At 36.3% G+C, this 21,451-nt stretch overlaps 1 protein-coding gene across 3 annotated transcripts in view; it reads right to left on the minus strand.

Moving 5' to 3' along the window:
- Window positions 1-1,007: 1,007 nt before the first annotated feature.
- MICU3 (mitochondrial calcium uptake 3) overlaps window positions 1,008-21,451 on the minus strand; it is a 66,722-nt gene continuing 46,278 nt past the window's right edge. For 2 of the 3 annotated variants that reach the window (XM_077772641.1, XM_077772633.1), the window contains 6 exons: window positions 19,846-19,946; window positions 19,203-19,374; window positions 9,327-9,435; window positions 7,118-7,275; window positions 5,989-6,057; window positions 1,008-4,276 (listed from right to left, as the gene is read on the minus strand). In XM_077772641.1, the coding sequence (XP_077628767.1) occupies window positions 5,989-6,057; window positions 7,118-7,275; window positions 9,327-9,435; window positions 19,203-19,374; window positions 19,846-19,946 (609 nt within the window). In that variant the 3' untranslated portion in view covers window positions 1,008-4,276. The remainder of the gene's footprint in view (window positions 4,277-5,988; window positions 6,058-7,117; window positions 7,276-9,326; window positions 9,436-19,202; window positions 19,375-19,845; window positions 19,947-21,451) is intronic. The other variant, XM_077772650.1, reaches the window with a different exon arrangement.

A 21,451-nucleotide genomic window follows, 5' to 3' on the forward strand; every position in this document is an offset into this window, starting at 1 on the left:
CTCCAAATCCTCATCTTCCTTTGTAGGAAGTCAACAGTTAGTAATCTAAAAAATGAAATCAATCAAGAAATATCACTATAACATATTATCCTGAAACAGGAAGGCAGATACCAAAAGAAACTGCTGCAAGATTAGAAAGTGATCGCCTCTGAGAAGAAAAATGAGGGTTGATGGGAAGAGAGATGCTGGTTTTAACTCTCTAGAGTTCTTTGAATTTTAGAAATATATATAAAATATATATTTTCATATGTAATATATATTTCCATATATATGGAAAAAGTTTATCTTTTCCAGAAAACTTTTATAATAAGGTTTTTATTTCCTCTAAGCTTTGTGTGTGTGTGTAGATAGATAAATATAATTCTATGCAATTAAAGTATGTTGTGAACAGCAACAGCATATTGTAGACGTTTCTGTACTTTGCGGGTGCCTATAAAATACCTGCAGACCATCCCATATCAGTGGGATAGATGGACTTCATTCTTTTTCACAGTTACATGCAATTTCGTTGTACAGATGTATCTGTTGACATGCAAACTTGTGAATATACATATTGCGATATTACAATCCCAGAAGTAAAATTCTAGGTCAAAACTCCAAATTTTGCCCTCCAAAGATGTTGCACTCAAATTTCTGGCCTCACCAGTATTTGTTACACACGCTTAACCAACACTATATATTCCAAACCATTCCATCTCTTCAATCTACTATGGGAAAGGATGTATTGCCATTAGCAATTTAACCTGAATTTCTTTCAATTTATTTTATAAAAACTGTCTATTCAATCCCAGTTTAAAAAATCTTTCCTCATTCCAATCCCTTCTCCAGTCTCTTCTTCTTTCTCTTCCCATTTCTCCTAATTGTTTGTCCTTCTCTTCCTTTACGACACTGGAAAAAGTTTATTCCAGAAATCTTTTATAAGGCGGCTTAATTTTTTAAAATGTTTATTTATATTTGAGAGAGACAGAGACAGAGTGTGAGCTGGGGAGGGGTGGAGAGAGGGGAGACACAGAATCTGAAGCAGGTCCCAGGCTCCACACAGCCCGATATGGGTCTCAAACTCACAAACTGCCAAGACCATGACCTGAGCTGAAGCAGGATGCCTAACCCACTGAACCACCCAGGCACCTCTAAAATAAGGCTTTTATTTCCTCTAAGCATTGTATAATTATGTGCCGACAGTCACAATTACAGATACAATCCTTGGTTTTCAAGATGTGTGCCAATTTCATGACTTAATGAAAATTATAATGATATCAAGAGAATTCTTTGTGTTGACGTTCATCACACAGTATTTCACAGAATATAAGATGTGATTGATTGCAGGGCACACAATTACTTCATGAAGTACTGAAAAGTAAAAATGCTGCCAGTTAAGAGAAAAAACCACAATGCTTTCTTAACACTTACAATTTTTATTGTATACTTTGTGAATAATGTACAATTCATAATAGTTTTACATCCTATGGAAGTAAAAGCACTATGTAAAAATGCTAACATACTATATGGCTATAAAACATCAGATAACTCATGTATTCTGAAAACTAGTAAATTTCTAGATGTTGTCTAAGTAAAACGATGCCTACAAAATGCCAACATCAGTAAAACAGGAGCTGCTGTAGTGTTGGCTTAAGGATTTTAAGCCATTTAAACAACCAGTTCTGTAAAGCAAAATGCATACTCCATTAAATCACCATGAAACTTTTTGAAAAGCTTTCTAGTACCCACGACCATAATTCTAAAATGTATGAATTCCTATTATACACTTTGAGAAGCTTTATGGCTCTGCGATTTATTTACACCTATTAAAATCCTGATAAGATTAATTTCACTGGCATGTATTACCATACCAGAGGGGCTAAGATCAATGTCAGTCTGGTAGCCAACAAAAATTTTCAAAGTTTGAAAGTGACATTTTAGAAAGACCTTAGTCCACAGGTATACATAGAAACAAAGTATTAAGTTTCTTGATGCAAGGACAGGTATATTTGTTTTAAGATAATATAAGAATGTACAACAGGTTGCTTTACAATTATATTTTATAATAAGAACAATAAACTGGATAAATTAAGTGAATTTCTTAATATGAAATGATACTGAGAAATAGCGTAAACCTTTGAACATCTAGACTGCCTGTAGAGTATGATACTAAAATTTATGTATAGTTTCATGTTTCCAAACAACAATTTGTAGAAAGAAATACTGGGAATAACAGCATACATGAATTTCGTATGTTACTATCAAAGCATTAAAATTTTTCAATTGATGTAAACAACAATCCAATGGGAGATTTTTACCTCCCAATTTATAGATGATAAAATTCAAGGGTGATAATACATGATCACTGTAATTTATTACTCTTTTTCATTTTAATTTATCAGAATATTTTATTTATTCCCATTTTAATATTATGCTGCAGCCTTTCAAATAGAGAAATATTCATTTATACTGATAAAGAATAAAGACTGCATATGCAGTGTGCCCTGGGAGAGTGACAGAATTATAAAAAATTTTAATGAGTTAATTCATTTTTAAATCTATACTGACAGAACTGTTCCAAATAGCATTTTCTCTGTATTTGCAAGATAATATACCTTACAGTCAAAGATGAAAGTAAATTACATTTCTTCAATTATTTTGGACAACAAATAATTAATATCGAGGACACTCGGTATAGACTTTGGACGTGTTAAATGAGTGGGTTGGCATTTTCATTTAGTCAATCTATTGAGTCAACCTTCAAAGCAGGTGACATTAAATTATTATACTATATGGAATCTTCAAATCCATGAATCATATGTATTTCTATATCAATATAATAAATAATGCCAGATAAAGAATGTACAAAGTTTAACAAATACATAGTCAATGCTAATAGTAACATTTTCTTGGAAATAACATGACTTTTATAAATAGGCAGCTGCAGAACTATCAATTTCACATTTATAACTGACAAAAACAAAGTGCATAGTTCCTATTTTCATATGCAGAAGCAAGGTGATAGTTGGAGTGTGAGCAATTTACATTAAATACACCTTAGAAAAGAAGATGAATGAACTTATCTTCCACATACGATATATAAATATATTAACTTAAATTCGTTGTTCTATTTTTGTACAGTATCCTTTCATAAACCATACTTTCTAACTGAACGGACTTCCATTAAATGCTATCAAATTATTTTCTCCCTGTGAAAACCTAAGTTTGTTTCTCACTAGAAAGTTTTTTCTCTTTAAGTCTTTTGACTTAGTGAATCTGAAATATTATTTTGAAATAATGAATTTAGTCAAATTATTCATTACGATCGGCTGTTTGGCCTCACTTTTGCCAAAGTGGTCCTTTTGTGAGAAACAAAACATCACCTTCGACAAATGCAGCCGTGACTCACACGTTGTCTTACGTCATCTTATGTCATCTTACACCCCCCACGCTGCGCGGCACCGCATGGCCAGCGCAAGACAGCACTCCGACTGAGCCACTGCCACGCGCCACCTGCCAGGAGCGGCGGCACGTTACAGATGGCCGTGCTGTCACTACCACGGTTTCTACTGTGAAGATGTGAGGTTTTTGAGGAAAAAAATATGTACATTTGAAACTGCTTTACTATACACATAGTATCAGACATCCGGATGACTTTGGCAAATGAACAAAAACTTTTTAAAAACTTTATGATTCACACAGTACATGTTAAGTACTTTTAAAAGTTAAAAGTACAATGTAAACCATCATATTACATAGTAGCTCACTTTTGTTTTTCCAAATTATTTAAATGTAATTAAAAACCTGGTAACAATGGGGATTCATCAACAATTCTAAAGGCCTAGGATAAATCTCAAGTAATAACTCATTTTTCTGAAAATAAGTTCACAGTTTAAAACCAAAGAAAATATGTTGCTGTTAATTTTTAAGTGCTCTAGATTCCAGGAGTCATATATTATTTTGAAATGAGGCAAATTTCTAATAAATAAAAAATACTTAAAATACATTCTTACATAGTCATTGGAAGTATCTATATACTTCTGAAAGGAATGAAAAAGTACAGAGTTCGGTAAATCAATGCAAAAGCTCGACTTGATAACACATAACATTTACAAGTTAGTGAGAAGATGCATTTTATCTGTCTTATGTTCAAGAATCAAGAAAAACTACAATTAGCGTTTCATCTTTTCCTTCATTTCTACATGTTCTGATCTGAGACCTGCTCTTACTCTCTGAAATTTTCGCTTCTTGCATCATCATGTAGACAATAATCCTTTAAACTTTGCTTTAGAAGTACCTAATGAAAAAAAATATACATATAAGCAATATTTATTTAGGGTGAAACCAAGAGGTGATGACATTAATCAACTGTTATTATGACAATAATGTGAAACAGTAAGGCACATAATGAAAACATTTAACAGACAATATAAGGTTCAAAGACTTAACATAAAACATTTCCTTTAACTTAAAAGTTCAGTATTTTGCTAAGCACCTTGTCTGACCTTCAGTATTACAAAGGTCTAGATTATAGGTAGTCGTTTTCACCTCTTGCTTCCATGTACCCTACGTGGGATCAGTGCTGTCTGCGTGACACTACTATGGGTTGGGGGGGACACTGTATGAACAAATGGGATGGTCCTACTGTTTCTTTTTAAATGTTAGTTTAAGTCCTTACAGGCAGTGTAAACTTCCTTAAAATAGAGATGAGGAAGACCTGACTTCTTTTGCCAGCTCAACAGGTACCACCAAAAATAGATAAATGAGCCTACTTGCCACTGAACAGGTCAGAGCCAAAATGAGTTTCCCAAATGAGTTCCATTAAAAAAAAAAAAAAAAAAAGAAAGCAAGCTTTGAAAGCTTGGTAAAGCGGTGAATACTTGGTTTTCTCCTGGAGACACATAAATAGTGGCATGTGAAGATCTCGAGTTCTAGGGGGGAAGAAACCTACCGTATCGTGTTAATTATGGTATTTCTCAAACTTAATTGACTAAGTAGATTTTTTTTCATTGTTTTTTAGAGTAATACGCATTGATACCTTATAGAACTGCTTTGGGAAATACTGCCATAGGTGAATACAAATGTTTCAGGCTTGAGGGAAACAGCAAGAACATATATTCACAAGCATATATAAATGAACAAAACCTTTACTGTCAAGACCTAATCAATATGAACTCAAAATAAACCAAAATCTTGTAGCTACAATAGTACACTTTTAAAAGAAAAAAGGAAAAGTAAACCTCTCATTCTGGAGATCAGCAGCAAATGGGAGTTATTTCTCTGGGTTGACACAAACTGAGTTAATCTCCTGCATCTTCCTCAACTACAGCATCCTATGGTGATAGTTTAGTAAACGGTAAATAACACGGCTTTGCCATCAGACAGAATGAGGCTCAAATCCTAGCTGGCCACTTACCAGCAAGTTCTCTATGGCAAAATTACTCACTATGTCTTTATTTTACCTGCTGTCACATGGAGTATCTACCTGTGAAAATTAAATGAGATACTACGTGTAGAAGAACACCTAGTAGAGGGTCAGGCATCTAAAATAATTCTAAAAGTTAGTTGCTATTATTACAGCAGATGTTTGGTATGGTCTTATAAAACAGTAATATTCCCTTAGATGCTAATGGTCCCAGAGTATAAAAATCCTATTTGGATTCACTACGTTGTATCTGCTCAGATACAAAATTGCAGGTTTAACAGAAAATTTTTCATTCAAGACACTCCCAGATAATTCCAGTCAGATGAGTATTTATTCTAGTTCATTTCCAGATCAGTGTAATAGTTGCAAATTCATGCTTTGTTGTAATGTTTACCTCTTAAATCAAATTACTGGTTAAAATGAAATCATTAGAAGAGTAATTCTTCAACTGAATTAGTGGCCTAAAATAAGAAAAAATAAGTTATGTCTATTTCTTTCAGCTGTTTCCTAAGTGTCATCATAGAAAAATAAATTATGATCCTTCCTTTATTTCTGAACAAATTTAGACAGAGAAGACAACATACCTATCTGCTGTGAAGTTCCTTCTTTAGACAAGATTTGAAAGTGGGATACTTCTGAACGGTTTTGTAACCCTGTGGAACAGAGGATTACAAGTATGTGAATGTAAATAAAATGTTATGGGGCCACAGGTATGCAGTAAATAAGTACAGCGAAAATAAAAACACATAACACCTAAGAGATATATATAGGATCAGAGATTTGTAGCACAGTTTGTGTTTTAATCTGCTCTTGCTACTCTGAAAGTTTTGAGGGCAAATAAATGATTTTCAATGCATGTCCTTTCAAGTGTTAGGGACGCCCAGTCGCAAGTGTTGACAACTCACCACTAGGTGGCAGTTAAGTACACAGTATGTTTACCAATTTTTAAAAATCATTAAAAGTCTTTAAAAACATTGTTTAAGATGAATCTTGGTTTTTTAATATATAACTTTTCTCTTTTTAGAGGTATTAACACTTAGGAGTATTTTTACCAAAGAGACAAGATTGAACGTTCTGGCTGTTAATAGAAAAACCTTTTTCTTTATTTTCCATTTGTGGCACAACCACAAACACATTAAATGTGTAAACATTTGTTGATTAATGCTGTATTTCATGATTTAAAACATGTTTCTGAGCAAAAAAAATCATTACATTTCCAGTAACTTTCAGTAGAAGATGTTAATGGAAAAAAATAGTTCAACAGACAAAACAAAGGTTTTGCTCTATTTTCCATTTAAAAAGTACTGAATATGATGCAGTGACTGAAGAGCCTCAAATTGCCTCGTGGGAATGTGCATCGTACAAAATGCGATTTCTTTGTCTACTACCAAGTCTGAACTGCCTGTGTGCTGACTGAACTAATTGAAGAATATTTGGCAACATTTCTCCCCACAAATTGAAAGGAAGACATTAAATTACCTGGATATGAAAATAAGTTACTGAAATTCAAACTGATTTATATTTTTAAAAAGCACTGACTTTTATACCTCAAAGTGTTTTTTGAAAACAGGTATGATGTTATGTGTTTTCTTTTCAAATATGACATTTCATGTTTCTATCCTTAAAATTTTGTATAAATTGTTTCTGAAACTGAGATGAGTTTTTTCTTTCAATTTTTCAAAAGGATATCAATAGGCTTCAAATTTATTTTACCCGGAATCCTCTATGGAGTCTGTCTTTCATAATTCCAATAAATTCTTTATAACTTAATTGATCATCTTTGTCAACGTCAAAAATCTTGAAGACTGTGTTCACTAAATGTGGTGAAAGTTTGAGGCCAGTAGCTACATAGACGGCGCGCTTAAATTCATCTAGATAAATGTTACAGAAAAGGAGTAAATAGTTAATATTATTTTTATAGTATGTGTTAACTGCTAGAAAGGTATAAAGGAAGTTTCTCTGAACATGGGTCATGACTTTATGTAACACATGACTTTTCATTAATCATGCTATCTTTTAGGAAACAGAAAATTTTTGTGGTTTGAATTAAAAGGGCCAAGCAGCAGCTGTATCTTAGGTTAATAACACATTCATATTCGAGGATATTTAATGAACACCTACTATCAGTGATAGACATTCTAGAAATTAGGATGAATAAATTACCAAGAAACCTACAGTTCGGAGGGACGATGAGACACCTGTCTGAATAACCACTAGAGAGGAGCACAAAAATATCAACAAAGTGTATGAGAACTTGGACATGCGTGACGACTTCTGTCTGCAGTGTGGAGTCATAAGGAGAGGAAAGAGAAGAGCAGTGATTAGGAAAGGCTGCAATTTGTATGCGAGCTGAGTCCTGAGGGATGGAAGAATTCGCTTGTGGAGAGGAGAGAGATGGCACAGGAGGTGACAAGAACGAACACAGGCGTGGGGGAAACAGGAGCATCTGAGGCACGCTGGGAGGGCAACCACAGGCGGTCTGGTCCGGACAGAGCCCAGGGGACACAAGCAGCTGGAGGAGCTCTGTACAGGGCCTCGGAGGTGAGGAGCCTGGACATTCTGCAACAGGCGAGTGTGGAACTGAGGAGTTTCCACAGCAGGCGTGTCGGAGAAGGATCACGTCGTAGAGAGATTTTTCTGCGAGCTGTCTAGGAACATGGGAGAGGAGAGTGGTAATGGCAGGAATCCCGGAGGGGGCTACTGCAGGGGTCCTTCTGAGAGGGAAAAACCTGAACGTGAGTGCTTGTAGTCGCAAGAGCAAAGGAAGAGAAGTGGGTCCTAGCACCCGCCAGGGCACACATCTGATGGCTTTCGCTCCTAGGTCCACTCAGGAAAGGAGCAGCTCTCCGTTCTGAGACAGGTAAACAGGTGCTGGCTTTTCTTTCCTCTCAAAGTTGACTAGAGGGTTCATCACGGCAGTAACTGCTGGTCTGTGAAGGCAGGGCTCCCACAGTTTTGGTTTTAAAACTCTAAAGTTGGTTGAGTTGACATGTCCTTTTTAACATCTCACTAGACACAGGGTGGAATATGAAAAATTTTTCTGGTTTCTCCAACTCAGTGAGTACATGAATGAAGCTAGGTGAAGGAGTCAATATCTATGTTTCTGGGAGAGAGAATTTATGAGCATTTAGGGGTTACAGTTTAGCTTCTCCCCAGAACTTGGTGAATAAAACAAGACTGTCCTCTGAGATTTAACCCTGGGAATTAGCTCTTATTAGATTATGGCAGACACAGGTATAACTGCCTCAAAGATGTATGTGGAAAGTCCTCATATGGCAAAAATATTAAAAGATATGACTCATTAGGGAAGGGAAACTGGTTCCAGCTACAGAATCTTAGAAAACAGACTAGACTTGTTAGTCGGTGTTTGGGAAAGAACGAGCTGGTCCTGAGGACAGCAGCATTCTGAATTCTATGACACTATATTTCTTTGTAAATTAAGTAAAATCAACATTCAATTTTATATATTATTCTTAAAACTTGCTTACTATAAGTCCACAGCAAAGAGGGGGCTCTGCTGGCAAAATTCAGGTTTCTTGATCAGTAGGGATTGAGTGTAAAATTAGAAATATAAATATCACCCTGTGATGATGTTTGGTACAGCCAGCTGGCTTTTCCACAGGTAGATACATATCCCTCAATGTTACCAGCGGCCATGAGGTATCTTCCTCTTTGAATCTTTACAAGCATCATTAAGTCTTCTCAGTAATATGAAAGGAAGGCCAGTAATAAATTTAATGGAAAAATTTAGCACATTTCCCTAAACTCTGCTTAGGGAAAACAGATTTCCCATCAAAGTATATACCACACTTTCAGGCAGCTTGATGGCTAATATGAAATACTTTATTAATTTGTTATCGAAGCCCCTAGAAACAAGGTAGGATTATTTTTAGCTTCTAAGTTTTGAAAGATGATTACTTACCTTGCCCTATAGAGCGACTTGCAAAGTTATACATATTCAAGGCTATTGCAAAGTCTTCTAAGTTGTTCAGAAACTGGAAAAATGACCTGAATTCATCAAATGTGATGCCCTATATTGGGAGAATACATGGAAATACACTTAGTATTGCCAAATTTATTAAAATAGGCATCTGTACCTACTAGAAATAAATAGATTAAGCACCTGCCATATCTCATGTAGGTAAACATTTCCAGGGCACATTCTGAAGCTTCCTTCCTCAAAACAGAATGTAAAATCCACTCAAGATTTATTTCTACTGCATAGGGTTGCTACCATTAGCATGACAGGTGAAAATATTTTTAAAACACTGTCATATCAGCACAAAGTTTCAAAAATGATATAATAAAAATGAATAAAAACATTACAATCACTCTGGAGAACTCTTTGGTTGTTTCTTATAAAGGTAAACAAATAGCTACCACATAATCTAGCCATTCCATCCCCAGGTGTTTGCCTGGGAGAAATGGAAACACACGTCTACACAGAGAGTTAAACACAAATATTCACAGCTGCCCTATGCATAATCCCCTAAAGCTGGAAACACCCAAGGTGACAGGTGAATGCATTACCCAAACAGCGGTCTAACAATCCCAAAGGGCCCAGCTATTAGAGAGAATAAAGTATTGATAAGCCTGGCAACAGGGACGAAGGCCAAATAAGTTATGCCGAGTCAAAGAAGCCATCATAATTTCAATGTGTGACATTCTAGAACAGACGAGAGTCGTCTATACTGACGGCAAGGAGGTCCGTGGCTGCTGGGGGGCTGCGGAAGGAGGGAAAAGTGCACTTTTCTCAGGTGACGGAAGTGTCCTAGGACTGTGGTTTCTAGTCTCGCATGAAAGAAACTTGAAAGTAGCCACTCTGTCCTAACAAGTAAAAAACTGAGTAAAATGAATAAAAAGTTTCCATTTCAAAAACTGTATTTCAGGCCTAAATATTTTAGATCCTGAGAGTAAGCTGATGATTAAGAAAAACGCGGGGCGCCTGGGAGGCTCAGTCAGTGGAGTGTCCTGACTTCAGCTCAGGTCATGATCTAATGGTTCGTGGGTTCAAGCCCTGCGTCGGGCTCTGTGCTGACAGCTCAGAGGCTGGAGCCTGCTTTGGATTCTGTGTCTCTCTGCCCTTCCCCTGCTCACGTTCTGTCTCTCTCTGTCTCTTAAAAATAAATGTAAAAAAAAAAACATTAAATAAAAGAAAAATGAGAGGAAAACCACCCCCAAAACACCAGTGTCTCCTGTACATGTAATTCTTCAATATAACAGCATTAGGCCATTAATGTCTGTAATAATGACAATGTGAAAATCACAGTGTTGACAAGGCCACAGGCAGTGTACTTGCACTTGTTTCTACCATGATAACACTGCCAGGACAGCGCGAGGAGGCACGTGGAGCTCACACTTACAGTCCTGGACCCAACACACAGGGCTTGCTGTGGGACTACGGAGAGGCCTCTAGAATGTCATTTCCATAAACTGCAATTACCACCACAGCCACTAGCTCAGTGCACCATGCATCTCAGATAATGTACATCTGGCCATGAAGAGCTACATTTCATTACTGTGTTCTCAGCAAAATCAATATAACTGAGAAAGGAAAACAGGCATAGGGCTAAGAGCTTAGGCTTAACAATCTGTCACCTTAACTAAGTACAGGAAAAGGGAAGGGGAAGCCAACGAGGCAGCACTGGAAAGGCAGGGGAAGAACCAGAGGAGTCTGCTTTCATATAAGCCAATTACTGATTAAATGACTACCAGAATAATATTATCAATTTGCTGTCAAACAAATAATACCAATTTTTGGTATACATTATTTCCACTTCACCTGCAACCCCTTTTTACTTGCCAGGAGAACTCTCACTGTCTTTTCTCTTCACAATTTTCTCTTCCTCTTTGCATTTATACTCATGTACGGCCACTCCAACCCTGGATCCTGCTTTGTGACCTGACCCCACTGGCCGTGTGCTCCAGGGACGGCTGTTTGAATCCATTAGGGGGCCTGAGCCAGGAAGGGTTTGTCTTGATGTGGAGAGCCTGTTGCTAGGGAAACCGGCCACTGTTCTGGTTCTATATCAGGTTATGCTGTGACCAGCTGCCATAGCAATTTTTAAGAAAAGTAGAAGCATAAATGTTAATATGCTTAGGGAGCATAAGATTAAAAAGCAAATCGAGTATGACAATACAACGTTCACTATCTGAATCTTTAGATTTTTCAAAAGAGGGATGTAATGTTTGGAAAAGAAAGGTCAGATTCAAAACCATACAATTATTCTTTTATGTAGATTAAATTCTTTGTGTTTGGAAATAGAGAATTGTAAACCGAAGAACAGGGCATTCATTTTGATGGAGACAATTGAAAGCACTCCATTTTTAATAGCACTGAGGGAATGATAGGGTCAGGGAGCAGGGTCGTTTCTTCTTCCTCTCCACTCTCCTCCCACCTCCAGAATCACTTCTGTAATGAACCATTTGGACCTAAATGGAAAATGTTCTAAATGTGAGAAGTGGAATGAAAATAATATTTTAGAATGTAACAAAAACATGATGATAATAACTAAAAAATGTAAAGCATCAAAAAGACATGAACTGAGGGTCGAGAAATAAACCCAAATACCTATGATACAATGCTGCTCAGTATGAGTGCCAAGGCCATTTCCTGTAGAAAGAACGTCTTTCTTTTTAACCAATGGTGCTGGGACAACTGCTTATCTATATGTAAGAGAACGAAGTCAAACTCTTATTTCACTTCATCAACAAAAATGTACTCAAAATGGGTCCAAGACCTAAATTTAATAGCTAAAATTATAAAAATCTTACAAAAAAACAGAATCAAAAACTTTATAACCTTGGAACTGGCAATGGTTTCTTCCTCTTGTTTTTTTTTAAATCAATATACTCTTTATTTTCAAAGTGGAAGAGATGTTGTATTTTCTATGTGGTGATGGTTTCTTAACATGCTCACCCAATATGAGCAACAAAAGAAAAAAAAGATAAATGAGACTTTGTCAAAAGTAAACATTTTTGTGCACTGAAGAATACTATCAAGGAAAGTAAGAAGACAACACAAAAAATGGGAGAAAATATTGGCAAATCATATATATGACAAAATTCCAGTATCCAGAACATATAAAGAACTCTTAAAAATCAATAACGTAAAGACAACACAATTAAAAAATGGGAAAGACTTGAATAGACATTTCTCCAAAGATATACAAATGGCCAACAAGCACAGGAAAGGATGCTCAGCATCGTTATTCACTGGGGAAATGCATATCGAAACAATGGTACCACCGCACATCCACTACGATGGTGAAAATTAAAAAGGCAAGCAACACAAGTGTTACTGTGGAGAAAAATGTAGAAAAATTAGAAACTTCAGACATTATTAATGAGATTACAATATGCTGTAGTTACTATGGAAAACAGTTTGGTAGTTCCTTAAAAATGTTAAAAATTAAAGATGCCACATGACGCAGCTATTTACTCTGAAGTATATTATCTAATTCTCTGACAATTCAAAATGTATGTCCACATGAAAAAAATTGTATACAAATATTCATAATAGCATTATTTGAATGGTCAAACTGGAAACAACTCAGAAACAATTCACCAACTGACAAACAGGAAATGGGGTACGTCTATATAATAAGGTAGAATTTGGCAATAAAAAGGACTGAAGTGTCATTATTTGGTAAAATATGGATGAACTTTGAAAAAGTCACGCTAAGTTAAAGAAGCCAGACGTAAAGGACCACAAATTATATGACTGTGCTTATATGAAATATCCATTATAGACAAGTCCGTAGAGACAGAAAGCAGATCAGTGGCTGCCACGGGCTAAGGGGAGGTGGACTGGGGAGGGACTGCTTAATGGGTTTTGGGCTTTCTGCTTAAGATGATGAAAAAATTCTGGAACTAGTACTAAGGATGGTTATAGAACATTGTGAACACAGTGCCTCCAAATTTTACTCTTTAAAATGGTTAAAATGGTAAAGATGGTAAATTTTATGTTACGTGAACTTCCTAATAAAAATTCACATATACTACGGAAATATGTCATTCAGGATGTGAACAAGCAAGTGGAAGTGCACCGGGACGGAACTGTGGCAAGGCCTAAGTGAACAAAACTGAGACAGCTGATAAGACATAATTCAATCAAAAGACAAACTAGAAAATGCTGTAGATCTCAAGCTGCTACTGTGACTACACTTGTACCCACGGACACCATGCTCGATCTGCAGCCCTGATGATGCTCCCCATGTGTGCACCTGTTTGTCTTTGGTTGAGGCACATATGCATGAAATACGACTAGTAGGAAGCTGGGGGAGCCGTGCCACAGAAAATGGCAGGAGAAGGTGCTCAAAGAGTTAGTTGGTCCCTCCACTGAAACAACCATTAGCTGGGAAAGACTAACAGGATTAACTTTTTTCAATCTCTGGAATTCAATCCAAAGTTCACAGCAAGGAGGGACTGGTTAATGAAGAGAACAGTAGCTGAAAATCAGTGAGAGGGCGCTGTGGTGTTTCTGTCCACTGAACTACCATTTTCATCTTTCAGTGCTGAAGGATAGTGGCTGGTATTCCTGCTGTGGCTTCCTGGTGCCAGAGGGCTAATACGGTATGCGATTATTAAATGTTATGTTATTTAAAATAAAATGTATTGGTAGTGAAATGTTGTTATTAAAATTTTGTACTATGCGATTTGACCTGTATGGTGGTTCTCTGAGGGGCAGGCGCAGAGGCTGACTTTTGTTCTGCCCCCTCCCTCCTGGACCGGCGTGCCCTTCCTGGGGACAGTGACATCTACCAAAGATTTAAAGACGTGCACACTCTGTGCCTGCCTGACACAAGGGATGACGGGTGGGACAAGTGGCAGACAGAATCGAAAATCTTGACAAAGGGAAGGCCGAGGAGAATGGTTACTGGAACAGGGGCCCACAGGCACGTGGGAGACACCTGGGAAACTGGACATGCCCAGGAACTGACGTGTGCTCTGAAAATACCTAAGGATGTAAGGTTACCACCTCTTGCAGATCTGTGGGCTTTGTGGAAGCAGGAGATGACGGCAAAGGAAGAGGCTTCAGTAGCCTGGGTTCGTGCAGAAGGAATAGCTCAGAGCTGAACTGCAAAGAAAGGACGATCTGCTTTGCTTCCCGGTTCTGGGCATGAAAGGGAACCTAACGGTTCTCTGGCTAATCACTAACACAACAGAACAGAGTCTTCAGTAACTACACATTGACAAGAAATGCACTTTTTTCCATTTGTTTAGTGATTTCGCAAAGCTATTTTGCTCAGGCACCAGCAGGGGAGAGTCTGATTTTTTAGAGTTAACACAGTATAATATTCAAAATGGTTAGGTTTTAGCAAAAAAATTACAATGCATACAAAGAATTAGGAAAATATGACCTATTCATCAGGAAAATACATAAAAAGAAACTATCCCCGAGGAAGTCCAATCACTGGACCAAATAGACAAAGACTCTGAATCAACTAAAATACACTCAAAGAGTTAAAGGAAACCATGGATAAAAAACTAAAGGAAATCAGGAAAACTATTTATGAACAAAATGAGAATATCAAGATAGAAACTGTAAAAAGGAACCAAGTAAAAATTCTGGAGCTGAAAAGTACTATATCTGAAACACAAAGGTGAGTAGGTGTTCAACAATAGGTTTAAATAGGCAAAATAGAGAATTTGTGAACTTGAAGATAGAACAGTTAAAAGTATTCAGTCTGAGGAGCAGAAAGAAAAAAAAAAATAAAGTTAACAGAACCTAAGGAACCTGGGGACACCATCAAGGGTACCAATATATAAATGATGGGACTTCCAGAAGGAAATGGGAGAGAAGAGAGGAGAAAGAATATTTTTAAAAATAATGATTGAAACCCTCAAAAATTTGATGAAAAAGCAAAGTTTCCACATTCAAGAAGCTTTATGAACTTGAAGTAGGATAAACTGAAAGACAGCCACACCCTGACACATACTCAAACTGTCAAAATATTGACAGCAGCAGGAGAGAAGTGATTCTTCACAGAGTAAGAATTCTTCGTCAGTAAGACTAACAGCGGATTTCTCATCAGAAACCATGAGGTCAAAAGTGAGGATAGTGCAAGTGCTAAAAGAAAAAAATCTGACCACTAAGAATTGTATATGTGGCAAAGCTATCCTTCAGAAATGATTAAGATGTTCTTAGATAAATAACATGTGGTAAAATAGTCCTTCAAAAATGAAGAAAGACATTCTCAAATAAACAAAACTCAAGGGGGTTCGTTACTAGCAGCTCTGTCCTACAAGAAATGCAAAAGGGAGTCACTTAGGTTGAAAAGAAAGGAAACCAGACTCTAACTCAAAGTTATATGAAGAAATAAAGAATTCTATTTAAGGTGAAGGTAATGGTAATTACATAGATACCACTTCACACTCACTGGGATGGCTTTGACTAAAAAGTTATGTATATATAAAGGCCTTCCCTTTGTCAAGATTTTCGATTCTGTCTGCCACTTGTCCCACCCGTCATCCCTTGTGTCAGGCAGGCACAGAGTGTGCACGTCTTTAAATCTTTGGTAGATGTCACTGTCCCCAGGAAGGGCACGCCGGTCCAGGAGGGAGGGGGCAAAACAAAAGTCAGCCTCTGCGCCCGCCCCTATGTATATATATATATATATAAAATGTCTATGGATAGATGAATGGGTAAACAGGCAGTACACATGCAACCGAGCATTATTCAACCATAACAAGGAATGGAGTACTGATACAAGTTACATGCATGAACCTCAAAAATATGATGTGACCAAACATATAAGGTCACATATTGCATGAGTCTCTTTATATGATAGTCAGAATAAGTAAATCCACTGAGACAGAAAGCTGACAATGGTTACTAGAGGCTGGAGAGAAATGATGTAATTTGGAGGTCTATACACTAATGATTGTACCCCTACATGCTAGAGTCACATACCCAACTGCCTACCTAACTTCTTCATTTAGATATCTCATAGGAATCTCAAACTGAAATGTCCAAAATTAAACTATTAATTCTTTCCTAAAATCCCAAACTTGAAGTCTTGCTTAGCTCAGTAAATGGTACCACTGTTTCACAATGTGTTTCAGGCCAAAACCCTAGGAATTCTTGATTCCTCTTTTTCCTTCACATTGAAACCTAATCCAGTGGGAAGTTCTACCAGCTTTAAATGATCCAATTTCTCCTCTTTAAATGATCCAACTTCTGACCACCTTTGCCTACATTCACCCTGGTCCATGGCGTGTTCCTCTCCTACCTGTACTTCTGTAACAATGTCCTAACTTGTGTCTTCCTTTCAAAGCTGGGCCAACTGAAGTGTACTCTGAATATACTGGCCATGATGATCTTTAGAAAGAGGAATCAGATTATATCTGGCACGTGAGTCAGATCATATTTAGGTGTCACAGCAGACAGCAAATGCTTGCTGAATAAATGCTTGATGGATGAATGCATATATGCCTAAGTTCTAAAGCAAGGTTACCAAACTTTTTCTATAGTAGGCCAGAGGGTAAATATTTTTATTTGTTTAGGCAATATAGTCTTTGTTGCAACTACTCAACTCTACTATTAGGGTGCAAAAGCATTCAGACATTACATTCAAAGAATGACTGTGGCTATGTTCCAATAAAGTATTATTTACAAAAACAGAGGAGGTGGGTAGTTTGCTGACTCCTGTTTCAAAGTATAAATAATGCAGTAGTGTCCCATCACTCTTAAAATCACCATTAGAATAAAACTTAATTTCCTGATCTTGGCCTAAAGGGTCCTAAAAGACCTAACCCATCTCTGTCTCTCCATCTCCTACTATTTTCCTATTGACTTACTTTACCCTATTTTTCAGTTTCTCAAATACATTCAGCTTTTTCTGTCTCCAAGCCCTTGGGATTTGCTGTTTTCTCTGCCATCTTTGCATCCTCACAGTGTTTCCTCAAAAGCTACTTCTTCAAAAAACATTTCCCTGACAGTCCATCTCCTTTTCCAGTCCCCAGGACTTTTGTTTCTTTATTTTTTTTACTGTTTTTATTTATTTCTGAGAAAGAGAGAAAGAGACAGCGTGAACAAGGAAGGGTCAGAGAGAGAGGGAGACGCAGACTCTGAAACAGGCTCCAGGCTCTGAGCTAGCTGTCAGCACAGAGCCTGACGCGGGGCTCGACCCCACGAACCGTGAGATCATGACCTGAGCCGAAGTCGGAGACTTAACCGACTGAGCCACCCAAGTGCCCGTTTTGTTTCTTTTAATATTTATCATTTTCGGAAAACATATTGTTTTTTAAAAATTTTTTGTTAACTTGTTTTTTGTGTCTCTCCACTGAGAAGTATTTCCATGACAAGGATTTTGCTTATCTTGTCACTTTATCTACGGTGGCTAGCATAGGGTCTCGTAAATAGCAGATACCTAATATCTGCTAGATACATGGATGAAAATTAAAGTATTTTAGAAATGTCAAGTGCTATCCAAGTAGCTGTACTTGTTATTCTTTTGGAGAGGAGGGGATGAGAAATGAGAGGAAGGGAAAGATACAAGTAGGGTGTGGTATAAATACCACTGGCTTACAGTCTTGGGTTTGATTCCTTTAACAAGACAAGTATCTGAGAAGACTTGGCTTCCCTTTTTCTAAAAGAAAGATGTTAATATCTGGAAGTCTGTTCTAAGGATTGATGATGTAATATCAAACCAAACAAACAAATATCATGAGAATTGATGCTGGTGCATTTGCCAAATTTTCCTTTTTTTTTTAGCCTAAAAGAAAGCTTTTTATTTTCAAATAATTTTAGATGTAAAAGTTGCAAAACAGCGAAGAGTTCCCATACACTCTTACCCTGGAACTGAACTTTTTGAGTTAACAGATTTCTATGTTTCCATTTGATAAAAGACAAAGAAAAGCAGATTCATTAAAGCTCTAAATAATATTCTAGCAGATTGACAAAGTAGTACAATTTTCAATATTTATTTTTAGGGAACTGGGTATGAATTGGAAAAAAATCAGCTTATCATACAAAACAGATAGAAGTTCCCTAAGAGATTATGAAAACTAATGGCCAAATGCATCTAGTCTTTTTTTCTCATTCCACAGGGGACCTGGAGAATTGTTAGCACTGTCACAGTGTAGCCATTTTAAACAAAGTCAAACTATTTGCAAGTTTTCCTTGGACAGATTAACTGGATCCTTCTATAAACACAAACAAAAGGCAATATACCCAAAACACCTCATGCTTGAAGGGGTACCTGTAACACCAGTTCTATTGGGTTGCAATGATGCATTCAAATACCACTAGATAATGCAACTGCTCAGAATTGCTGACAACACATTTGCTGCTAAACAAATAGACAATGAGTTGTCCCATTCATGCCATCCAAACTCTTTGAAAACCCTCACTTCACTTACTGATAAGATCACTCGCTCATCAATGGCTGTCTTCAAATGACCTTTTATTAAGGATATTATGGAATAAAGTGTTACTGAAATGATGTCAATATAAACTGGTTTACATGAGGTGATGTTTATGTAGTCGTCAAAGCATATAGCTCAGCAGAATTCTCTTCAAAACTGATATTCATAATTTGAATAAAACAATTGTTAATAATCTCAAAAATTTTCAGCATATCTAAGAAAAACACAGATATCGACCTAGAATTTTACATTAATCAAGTTTTAAAAACTAGCCAGAGCACTAAGGAAAAAAGAGTGAAATATATCCAAAATATCTATTAATCCACAGCAGAGAAAAAGAACTAAGAAAAGGACAATATATTTTATAGACCTATATAATTACAAGATAATATCATCTGTAACAAAATAGATTTGGGGGAATAGATACCTTTTCTTCAGGTATACTGTAACGCACATTTTCCAAAAATACTGATGTATTTTCCACATTTGTATACCGTAAAAGAATATGAGCAAAATCTTCTTCACTGATAGTGTTCATCCCATTAGAGTAAGAAAGGAATTCTATTTCTAGAACTTCTGTTTGTAGGTTATCCATGAATCTGTGACAAAAATATATAAGGAATGGGTAAGATAAGTGAAGAGTGACGGTGAGGGCTTTGGCTTCCCCATCTGTAAAATGGGGATTACACAAAGACCCTGCAGGGTAGCGATGAGACTTTCAAGAGTTAATGTGCAGTGCCAGGCGATTACTACACCAGACACTATATCCATGTTTATTACTATGGGTCACTGAGACTAAGAAGTTGGTAAGATACCTTCTTAGGAATATATAGGTCATAATCAATCCAGATACCCAGGCATTTCTTATCATTCAGCAACTTCCTGTAACACTTATCGAGATAACCACTAGTATACTGGTACTGATGGAAGTGCATGTTTGTTCTAGAGAATATCTTCAGTTAAGATGAAAGCAGCAAAGAGGTGAGAATTTCTGCACCAGACGGTTCCTAGAGACCTTTCTAACTTTAGCATGTTAACATTTTTCAATACAAGCATAAAGTTAATCTCACCTATAAAAATCTTCAAAGTTGAGTTCAGCTTTTCCTTTCTTTCCAAAAAAGTGCACAAGAAGTGTAGTATCTGTTACTAAACTTGTAATGTCATCAGCACGCTTAAAAAATCACAATTTAAAGGTTAGCTGCAATAAGCAAACAGAATAGCAATACCCAATATCCTTCAAAGAACTTTATCAACATATAAATACCAAGAACATACATATGCTAACATGAGAATGAAAAGCATAAGGCTGCATTAATAAATGGCATTATAGGTAAAATGAAGTTCAATATTTAAAAACAGAAATATGACTGAAATTGATCTTTACCTCAAAAAAATTTAAAGATAGGATTTTAAGAAGTTTTCAAACTCAAATTATGCATACAGGGTTATCTATATTTTAAATTATCTAAAAAAGCTGAAATCCTTACGTCATCACCTAAGTGCTTTCCTAATCAACCTAAAAAGTCAACTTTTCTTAAAGATGTAAAAGACGTAAATTCTTCAGATGCACGAAACATATGGGGCTGACAATTGTGGGAAGCTTCACAAAATAGGTTTCTTGAAGCACGACATTTTCCTATTTTATTCCACATTTTATGGTATTTTCAATAGAAGATACTATATTTTGAAACTATTACTTTGGAAATTACACCATCTATAATTTTGTTTAAAAGTCTTACATTATTTTTTGAATGGGTAAGAAATTAATTCCAGAGGATTTTTCCCTTCACGTTCCAACAAGCGTGTTCTTAAAGTCACATAATTCTAGTTCTTATAGAGTTTAATGGCCTATGAAAAGAGTCCTTTCCTTTAATGTAGCTGTACTGATTTCCCTTTCTTTTTCCTCTCTCCTCTGCCATTCCTTTCTCCTCCTTCTTTCCTTCCTTCCTCACTTGATCAATGACTCATTCCTATCTTATAAGCTCAGGTACAAAAATCACAAAATTCAAATGATTGTTAACTTTCCCATATATTATGCTGGAAAATGTAAGAAAAATAAGAGGTTAAATAAGAACTACTACTTTCTGTATGTAAGAAAATAAATATACATCTAAAGGTATATATCTGAAATATGACTTCTTGGCCAGAATTCTGATAGTATTTTATAGAAAACATAAGAAGTAGCATACACTTCTCTACAAAGGATTAAGTTGTGATCTATGTTCCCCGAGAAGAAGTCTCATTTCACTCATCTTCCACACACTAACTTATGGTAATCCTTTGATTCTTTATAGCTCTCTTCCCAATCTTTCACGAAGACAGCTATTTTATCCTTCATAACATTTGTTGGATCTTTATTTCCCTTCTCCCTAGACCAACTATTATTAACTTCTAATGACTAGTTTGACGTTATAGAAACTACATCTTGTGACTGGTTTTTCTTTTAATCCCTGTTTTTTCTAAAGTGGTCTTTTTGCTACTGTGATTACTCAGGTCTCTCTTAAAAACTCCAACAGGTAAGGTATCTTCTACTTTAAATTATCTAAAATTGTTGAAATTCTTCAGTAAGTAAGACTATAGATCTTATTTATATGAATTTAGCTTGGATTTTCCTGAGTAATCTCTAGCGTATAAACTCCTTATAAGTGGTTTGAAAGATCTCTACTACTTCTCAGT

This window comes from Crocuta crocuta, unplaced genomic scaffold (assembly GCF_008692635.1).
Source record: "Crocuta crocuta isolate KB4526 unplaced genomic scaffold, BGI_CrCroc_1.0 scaffold140, whole genome shotgun sequence".
In the NCBI taxonomy this organism is placed as follows: Eukaryota; Metazoa; Chordata; class Mammalia; order Carnivora; family Hyaenidae; genus Crocuta; species Crocuta crocuta.